The following is a 10,551-nucleotide window of genomic DNA, read 5'->3' on the forward strand; positions in this document are numbered from 1 at the left end:
GTTATTTTAGTTTACGACTCAAGATTGACACACGACTCTAAGTACCAGTTTACGGTAGCTGGCGACACATTGTCAACTGTAAAGCATTGGTCGAGGAACGTGCATGTTTTACCTTGTTCCCACATGTTATCGCGTGTTGAAAGGGAAAGGGAGCGCTTTTGTCTGAATGTAGTAGGTGTCATTTACTGAAAATGACTGAAACGAGTCAGTGTGCGACGAAACTTCTGATAGGAATCTAAAGAGCGCACGACGGTGTGACCTGTAAATAATTCAAAATCATCCAAATGAGAAACATGTGACTTGTATAAAGGCATTCACTCACAGTCTTTGGATAGAGACTAATTTACTGTACAAAATGTGAAAGCGTCTCTAATCTGTATCGGTTCTAATTAATTCGTATAAATATTGGCATACATTACCCAAGGACAGAACATTGTTAATATTGTTCATAAACAACAGCCGTTAGCACCAGACCGAGCTTACGTGCCCATCTGACAGTAGAACTATATCTTTGTAAAATGTGACAAATGGCTTTTATGGCCGCACATTGATGATGAGAGTGAAAACAAATAACAATAGTTTTTCATGGTTTAAGTTATTTTCTTAACGAATGTTAAACATATCTAAATGCATTCACTTGAAATGAAAGGTTAAAAAAATATAAACTGACTTGATGGATACTTGGCTGGCCACTCGGAACTCTCAGCATAAGACTGAGAAATATGTGTGTTTTATCTATGCATTTATAAACACCAGCCTCTTCTAATCAAACTGGCAATAAGTATTTTGTTACTCATCTGTAAGGTACACTTAATTTCTTATTATGACAAGCAGTTTTCTGAAGACCCGTTCTTGTTCGGGTTAAAACTATCGAGACATTCTGCATACAACTCTAATCATTTGAGTGGACATGATTTGTAGATACACACTGGCAGTAACTGCAATATTCAGGTTGATCGGTATGCTAATGCTTAGAAGATTATAGAGGAGAAGCTACATCCCCAGCTCTCTACCAGCATGTTTAACAGTGTTAATCACCATATATATTTGATTGATGGAAAGGCTTTTGTGAATTGTGCTCAATTTCATATGCCATCCATTCATTTTTGCCAGTATTTCCAGATAGGATTAAGTTATGAATGGTAAAATATGAACTCAGCTGATCCATCCAGCAAGATTTTCATGATGACTTATTTGAATAATAACTTAATGTTAGTTATCTTATCATATCTTATCATGGTATGTGGTTGCAGTTCTGATACAGGGAGGGGCAGTGGGGTAGCCCAGTGATTATAGCTTTTTCTTATCATGCTGATGACCTGGGTGTGAGTCCCAACATGGGTACAATGTGTGAAGCCCATTTCTGGGGTCCCCTGCTATGATATTGCGGAAATATTGCTAAAAGCAGCATAAAATTAAACTCACTCACTCACTGATACAGGGCACATGCATGGTTTTATTTCTCAAGTTTGGAGCATAATTAGCTGCTTAGCTACCACAATTTCCACACAAAATCGAAGTACCGTGTACCTTGTGTGCAGCTCTGAGAAGTGCCATGATCAAAAGCTATCAAATCAGTTCCATGATATAGTAAGTGATCAATTATATCATATGGGATTACACTCTCTCAGTTCCATTTTTGTGGACACAAATTCAATTTTTTCAGCATAATTCCAATTTTGAAGCTTTGTTTGTTGATGATTAGATGCCTGACTCTATTATGAGTTTGGGTTCAATATATGGATGAGACTCGACCTAAAAACTTAAAGAATCGGTACTTTTCTAAGAATGTGTAATTCCAGATATATACCTACAGGGTGATTGTTACTAGATGTTAGACATGGCTTCTTTTCCTGGAGTAACCGCATTTGAGGTTTTTGTTTGCTACCAGGTTTTACTTTCTGTAAGACCTACTTCCTGGTTTTACTTTCAGTAAGACCTCAACCAAGCTTGAACTTTTTCCTAACTATATATTAACATCAACATTTAAGTTCAGATGGTATGTGAGTGTCTGAAATCAATTAAAAAATGTTCAAAATTCAATTTTTATGTCCAAATGTTTTCCCTAGCAGTATAGGATTTGCACTTTCCAGATTTCTATGCGGAAGCTCTTCCTTCCGGCCACCCATCCGACAAAAACACAGGGTTAAATTATCTATATGTAGTTAGGCCTACTGTCACAAAACTGATTTTACTACAGTAGCACTTCAGTTACTGTTATGTAGAGTCATTAGATGATCTCATTATCCATCATTGACATTTTATATGTATAATAAAGCACTCCTCGTTGGTTATGGTTGGAAGTTTATGTGGTTGATTGTTTCAAACATCTTCTTGGTAATGTAGGGGATCTGCCTAGAGGGTGGAAGAATGTGATCTTTATTTTCATAAAGATATTAAAAAGGGTACTTGAAAAGCAAGTTTTGGTCAGCTTTGATTCAATATACCACTACAGCAGTGAGATGATCAGCCAGCTGACAAACTTTCATCATGATTTTGAAAGCGGCAAAGAAATGACACTATAACAGAACTATTATGAATTTAAATAAAATCTTTTATTAGCATAGCAACAAATACATAATAAACAGTGTCACTATCTTTCAGACATTGTAACCATGTAATTGTGTTCAATACTGTGCTCATAATATGTATTATTATTAAAGATAAAGCATACCAGTTATGGCCACAGTTACTGGATTATGAGACAAATTGAGATGAACTATAAAATTCATATACAGTGCACCCAGGTCATAATGCCACCCTGGATAAAAAGCCATGTTTTAGCAAGAACGGACGTCTTGTGTACATAATGCTCTGCTTATAATGTCAAACTGGATATAATGCCATGTTTTTTCCAAGACATTATAATCAGGGTATACTGTACATTAAAAGTCAAAATGTGTTTAAATTCATTTAAACAAATCAAGTTAATACAAGTAAATCTCAAAATACTATTAGTGATTTAGCATCTTTAAAAATCAGACAAATACCAAACAACAACAGGACAAAGTCTTCGATATGGTATGCAGTGGTGAATCATTTTTGTCAATAAATATTATGAACTTGTGGCCATAAAAACTTAAGACACAACATGCAGTTCAACAATACACCTACCATTGCATGGTTTTCCCTATACACATAAATGATGGTAACAGTGAAGGAGTGTTCCCACAGTGCAATTTGTTGTGTAAAGTTTGTGGTATGCTACGTAATGAGTGCAACAAATTACAGTCTGAGAACGCGCCTTAACAACCAACAGATATATATGACATGTAGTGGCAAATGGGACTGTCATTTTTACTTCTCTGATATTTAATAATGGTCTTTGAGCTATTTGCAAGTTCTGATACAAAGTTGCCAACATGACTGGCAATAATCACAAGGGAGGTTAACAACTAAACAAATAGTACTTGTATTAGGATATTTATTTTTCTGTGAGTGACACTGAAGTTCTGAGTCACACAAGGAAAGACAAAACCTAAAACATTAAAAATATTTACTTTTCACCATAATTCCCCTCCACATACTTTCACCAAGGATACTGGAGGGATTGTATTGGTGCTGATTAGGTGCCAAGATCAAGTGATGTCCATATCTGAAACAGAAACATGAGACTTGAGGAAAATCTTTGGGTCATTATTACCTTGTATGACAAACACACAAGAACCCTTTACTACAAATACTCATGAAAATGAAAAAAATCTTCATAAGTTAAACAACATAACAGAATGAGTTAACCTACAATATCAAAGGAGTGAGCAGTCACAAGCTGTGAGAGTCCCCAGCCAACATCGGAGAGTTATCCTTCATCTTCCAAGATGCACCCTTCTTTCATGGAGATGGTCAGCAGCATCGTGTACATAATTGGCTGGATTCCATACAAACATCTAACACTGCACTGGACAATGTAGTCTGTCTCACAGTCCCTGAATCACATTATTTTGCCTAATGCCAAGCCTTAAATGAAGCAAGTTAGATTTCCACAGGTTCTGAATATCTTGTCTCCCTGGATCTAATTTTCAATCAACATGCCAAAGACCTGGGTTCAATTCCACGGTTTATACCCAGGACTGACACATTTGTAATTTCTGGAATGAGATGTGTGGTGCTCTTGGGCATTGTGAAGGTTCTCTGATATACAGATGATTAATTAGATTACTGTACACATTCTTAGTAACATCAACTCGATGCCAAACTGATTGTATCCACTGACTCTTTGACCAATACTTTTAGTTAATAAGTGTTGTAACAACACAAAGAGAGAGAGACCCGTGAAATTCCTGGGGTAGAATAGCCTTCAGCAACCCATGCTTGTCATTAGAGGCGGCTAACAGAATCAGGTGGTCAGGCTCGTTGACATAGTTGACACGTCATCGGTTCCCAATTGTGCAGATTGATGCTCATGTTGTTGCTCACTGGATTGTCTGGTTGAAACTTGATTATTTACATATAGCTTGAATGTTGCTGAGTCCAGTATATACCAACATACCAATCTAGCATGACGGCCACATTTATAGCATTACACAATATAGTGTAAAAAGAAACTATTTTGGTTTTCAGAAATCAGTCCAGTTTGGATGTATTTTATCATTTTCAACAGAAAGAAACATTAAATGTTATGAACACACAAGTTTGGCAGTGAAAGGCTGCAATATGTAGTGATCCACAATAGTGCACAGTTACCTCCCTTTAAATGCACACCATTTCACTGAGAGTATTGTGAGTATTGTGACTGTAAGATGACAACTTTGTGGCAGATCATCACTGGGTGCTAGTGAAAAAGTAAGAAAATTTCTTACCATGATCATAGAAATTATTCCTGGTATGACGGTTGATTAAAGACTTCAAATAAAAGAAATCATTTAAGCAAGAAATTTCTAGTGGACATTGTCAACATATTACAGAGTTGTGTCCAGAACAAACAAGTGATATAAGCAAAGTGTTGCACAGTGTTAAAGAGGCTGGATCACATGCTTTGTCCACATACTGGATATGACATTAGAAGAGTGTATTTATGTTGTGCATAGCATTCTGAGGTAAACCTGGGCAAGAGTTATCTCCCCTTATCAAATGTAATTCAGGTATGCTGTTTTAATTGGGGACTTTTAAGAGAACTTTTATTGACATATTACTTTTCACAGACAGTGCCACATGAGGGTACCACTTGTCAAACAACTGCCATGGTGACTTGCTATTTTTATTACATAATTAGATTTGGGACACATTTTTGTACAAAATGGTACCTTTAGCAGTTTCTTGACATTTTGATATTCTGTATCCAACCTTAGGTAATAAGTAAAATGTATCAGTAAAATATGGCAGGGTTTGTGAATGTCAGGGGCAGATTTTGCCCTTTTAAGAAAGGGGGGATGCCTCCTTTGTTTTCACTCGTTTTCACCAGAGTTTCAATGGTCATTTAATAAACATCAGGACAAAAGGCAGCCCTCCATCCCCACCAACCCTCATAAACCTAACCAAAGAAGATTACTTCTGGCAGTTTCTACTTATCTCATATTTTGATCTCATCATACAGCGTCAATATTGAAGATTTAAGTGTAAAAAAGAAGAACGGTAACTAATCAACATATACCACATGAAAGATAAAACATTCACTATGATGAAGCCATTATTTATTCATAAATATGCTCTTTTAAGTTTTCATTCTGTAAAAAGATTGCAATAAAGAAAATTCAAAACAATATGCACAGGAAAGATGGAACATTCCATCATGAAACCCATGTGTGTGTGTGTGTGTGTGTGTGCGCGTATGTTATCTTTTTTCATTTGATGCCTCTCATGTCATACTAAACAATATTGCAGTGGTCTATAAATGATACAGTCTGGACCAGACAATCCAGTGATCTACAGCATAAGCATCGATCTACAGAAATGGGAAACAATGACATAAGGCAATCGAGTCAGTGAGCCTAAACACCAGATCGTGTTAGTCACCTCTTACAACATGCAAAGGGTTCACAAAGAACATAAACCAGATCTCCACTGATTGCTGTTTATTGGAATAATGATCTGCTTATTGCAACAGGCTCCACAGTATAAATTATGGCCAATAAGAGTAATCAGCTGCTAACTTCAGAATTTCTTAATTTCAGTTAGACTTGAAAACCCTTCCACTCATCATTTTTGTTTGTTTGTGGGAGTGAGTCAATGGGGACACCAGAAATGGGTTTCAAACATTGTATCCATGTGAAGGATCGTCAGTGTGATGACTGAACACTACGACCACAAAGCTACCACATGTACTACCATATTCATGAGAGAATACTACATTCAAACAGCATGTTTCTTCATGACACTACATCAGTTCCCAACATCATCAGACGGGTATTTCCTTTTTTGTCGACCACTAAATTTATCACTCAGAAAATTGTCACCATCTTTTTCATTGATTTCATTTCCAGTGACCATATCTCCATCACAGAAAACAAGATAACTTGTATCTTCTCCCTCTGCTGGCTCCTCCTTGATTGGCATTATCTCCCCTTCATGAACCTCACAGGTGGCGTCACTGTACTTCGTCTTACTTTCACTTGCTAATTTCCTACTCATAACCAGCTTAACTATTTCTGAAGGTTGACCCACAAAAGGACAGTTCACCATGACTGAATGTCCAAACTCTGAAATATAACTTTCATGAAGCCTGTACAAGCCAAATCCATTTTTGCCTCTCTGAAGCTCTTTCCTGATAAACAAGTGAAGGAAATACAAAGCTTGGATTAAGATATCCATGGTTGCCTCATGACAGTGTTCAAGGTCATACAACACTTGTTCCAACTGAGAGCATTGGTTTTCCTCAAGGACATCCTTGTGAATGACCTTGTTTCTAATCTGAATCCAGTTGTTGCAGTGGTTGATTATGTCATTCTTGAGTTGGCTATCAAAGAAATTCAGCCACGATCTACTGCAGTTGTGCTTAAGACTCTGGAGAAGTGATTCAAATTCTGACTTGGAGGTAACTTTCATCAGATCCTCCAAATCAGCCAAGTAACGGTCAGTTCTTTTAGAATGCATGTTCTTAGTCAGCCAGCACTGAGCCTCCTGTCTGATGAAAGAAAGAGACAGAAGGATGATTACATTTGGGAGGCATTTCTCAACTGCGGCCATTACATTTGGATCGTTGTCAAGAATAATTGCAAGACATGGCTCACTAGCTTTGACCTTCAATGCTGGAAGATGTTCCATCATGAGATAGAAGAGAGTTGTATGAGACAGAGAAGACTTATTCTGGTGGATCATGAACACAAGAGGGACAACAGGTGGACTGTTTGATTCCATGAGAATAAACTTTGGGTGGTGTAGCGATAAGACTGAAATGAAGAATCCGTCAAGACATGGGGATGTGTTATAGGACAAACATTGTATGGCGTCATCCTGTGTCAATATGAGGTCATTGAGGTCGGAACACAGGTCACAGCTCCCAAATATCAGAATAACTTCTGGAGCTGAGCTGAATGACCAAAAATAATCATTATTCCTCATTTCAAAACATATTTTCATAATCTCTGTGAATGTCTTCTGGCTAAATCTGAACCTGTTGCCGCCATCGTTTCCTATCCATGTGTCCATTTCAGCATCACTTGAGTCTTTGACACTGGAACAGTTGTTACTTGGAATGAGGCTTACTGGTACTGTTGATTTCTGAACAATTCCAGATGTGGACGTAAGAGATGTCTTAGCTATCTGAGACATCATATTTTCCTCATCTCTAGCACTCCTCTTGTCACTAGTTAAAGAGTCCGGAGATTCCAAATAATCTGACTTTGATGTACTGTGTCCAGTTGATATACTAATACTTTGAACAAAAGATAGCAGTTCAGGAGAAGATGCTGTGCCAAAGTAATGCACAACCATGTGTTTCAGTTCCCTGTTAAGTGGGATATAAACGCAGCGACGGAAGCCAACAGTATCTGCGTCAGCACTGTCAACAGTGAAATAGATTTTTTCGAACAAGGGCGAAGGCTGGGGATATTTATGCTTGCCTTTGTTTCTCCACCGATATCCATCATAGAACCAAACTTCTGCAAATGAAAGGTAATACTAATTAGTACATTGACGAAATTCATCTTTCTTTTGATCCAAATTTTCTATGCAGCATTATCAGATTAGGTCAGAACCGTTCCTAGACAAATGGAAACTGATACATTTCCAGGCAACATCATGTATTTAGTCATCATACTGCATGATAATTAACAATAACCAAATAATTATGGTGCTTATGGAATTGTCCAGGGTGTAGATTGGGAAAATACTTCAATATTTATTGATGCATTAGGGACCAGTCATCTATTTATTTGGGGTGTTCACCACAACATTTGACAGTCTCTAGGGAAGTGCTGCAAAAAGATACACCTATTTGGAGATGGACAAAAAAAATCAATTATAAATCTTAAAATATATATTGTTTCTGTACCTAGTCAATTAAAGTATGACAACCACTCGCAAACCCATTTGATCAAATTAAAAAAATTGTAATAAAAACATAAAAAGGACTATCATCAGACTCCGTGAACGAAAGAGGGCAAGCCTTGGAAATATGTATACTTGAAGAAATGACATTCACAGATGAATCTGGTAGCACAATGATGGATGAAATACTCAGAACTTTAAACAGAATTATTTTTAAAATCATGTCAACTCACTGATGTAACAGACCCATGAAGGTCCAGGATAGAACATGTCTTCGGCAATCCATGCTTGCCATAAAAGGCGACTATGCTTGTCGTAAGAGGTGACTAACGTGATCGTGTGGTCAGGCTCACTGACTTGGTTGACACATGTCATCAGTTCCCAATTGTGCAGATCGATGTTCATGCTGTTGATCACTGGATTGACTGATCCAAACTCACTTATTTACAGAACGCCACTATAGCTGGAATATTGCTGAGTGCTGTGTAAAAATAAACTCACTCACTTGCAACCCCCCTACTCCCCTTCCTTGTAACAGTGTAATACCCAAACCCTGAGAGGGACATGGTAGTATGCCTATAGTATGAAAAGTGGTTTCTTACTTCTCTCTATATATCTCTGGTTATTGCAGTCATGGTGGTAGACATATACCTCTCCTGCTTTAGGACGGTATGGGGCTTTGGTGCTCACATTCTGAATATCTGGACATGCTGAAATAGATATTTATTTGTTAGTAGTTTCTTTCATAATTAGTGAAATGTTTACCTGTGATCAACATAATCAACATCTGTAATCAAGTTGAAAACTACTGAAGAGTAATTAATTGTGTACCTTAGCTTCAGTGCATATCTAAAACTAGCATCAATACTAAATACACCATAGGTTATTTCTCATGTTACCATGGATACAACTTATAAGAGAGAATTTAAACAGAATTTGCACATTAATATTCTATAAAGCATCAAAGTTCAAAACAATAAATGAAAACCAAGAACTCCTTTTAAAAAACTCATTGACATTGTGTTCAAACTTTAACTAGAACAAAGAGAAGATTCGGAAACCTTTAGGAAAAACATTATACTAATATACATACCAACTATTTCCAGTAGATGTTCAGGCGACTTGAAAGGTTTGTCTCTGTGGGTATATATAACAGTTCTGGACTTGGCAATGTTCTGTTTATTATTACAAACGAAGTTTCCATTGTCTGCCATTTCCCTTAGTTTTTCATTTCAGAAAACAATTACTGAAACGGATGAGTAATATTTTAAGACCACTGATAACTTAACTATTCATTCGTTTCGAGCGACCATTACAATTATACCATTACTAAGCTATCCTGGCTCACATACCACTTTCTACTATATTACAATTCAAACATTTTGTGAAAACGTAATCTACAAAGTTTGCATTTACACATTATACTGTTTGAATCAGCGAAGATAAAATATGCTCTGGAAACATGGCTATCGGTCCTGTAAAAAGTTATGATACCCTACAGAAATCTGCGCATTTTCTGCTGAAAGTATCAATTTCCGTTGTTTCGTCTACTTCCGGCAGTGTCATTTCCGACTCTTTCCAGGTCACCAAATATCAGACCTGGATACATTATGCGAAAGACAGAAAATGATAGACACCACTGCGAAAAGAACAAATCTATTTCGTTGAATGGACACATCTCCGCAAACATGAACTGCAGAAAAGCATTTAGCCCTGTCAACAACGAATGTCGCAAAACGTCAGAATATTCAGGATCCCAGTTGACTTGTCTTATCCATAAGATCGCCTCATCCAGTCCTCAACATTTGCGTCAATGTCAGCGTTTATAGTTTTCAGATATTGCACCATGAACTGTCTTGCCGATTTACTGGACATATCGTAGGGTCAACAGTCACGAGAAACAAGCCCAAACCGGGAAAAAGAAATTAAGGCCGCCTACGAGTGTCAAGGTCAAGGCCAATTCCACGGACTTGCACTTTTATGCTAATGAATTGGTACTGTTAAGAATTTCACTGTTTATATTTGTGTTAATGATCACTTATTTTCGCTTTGGAAAAACATCTTTTTCACTATTTGTGGGATATGGTAACATTAGTTCGAAAGACGTATGTTTTACGACACCAGATT

At 37.1% G+C, this 10,551-nt stretch overlaps 1 protein-coding gene across 3 annotated transcripts; it reads right to left on the reverse strand.

The window, feature by feature from the left end:
• Nucleotides 1-5,994: 5,994 nt before the first annotated feature.
• Nucleotides 5,995-10,367, reverse strand: LOC137274488 (uncharacterized). Of its 3 annotated transcripts, none has more exons than XM_067807697.1 (4): nt 9,919-9,973; nt 9,518-9,670; nt 9,027-9,134; nt 5,995-8,036 (listed from the first exon to the last, which is right to left on the reverse strand). In XM_067807697.1, exons 2-4 carry the CDS (start codon nt 9,636-9,638, stop codon nt 6,319-6,321), a joined length of 1,947 nt encoding a protein of 648 aa, XP_067663798.1. In that variant the 5' UTR covers nt 9,639-9,670; nt 9,919-9,973; the 3' UTR covers nt 5,995-6,318. The 3 variants fall into 3 exon arrangements, with proteins under 3 accessions (XP_067663798.1, XP_067663799.1, XP_067663797.1); XM_067807698.1 differs by having other exon boundaries at nt 9,841-9,964; XM_067807696.1 differs by having other exon boundaries at nt 9,518-10,367.
• Between the last annotated feature and the right edge of the window lie 184 nt (nt 10,368-10,551).

The sequence above is a fragment of the Haliotis asinina genome, chromosome 2, assembly GCF_037392515.1.
Source record: "Haliotis asinina isolate JCU_RB_2024 chromosome 2, JCU_Hal_asi_v2, whole genome shotgun sequence".
Classification (NCBI taxonomy): Eukaryota; Metazoa; Mollusca; class Gastropoda; order Lepetellida; family Haliotidae; genus Haliotis; species Haliotis asinina.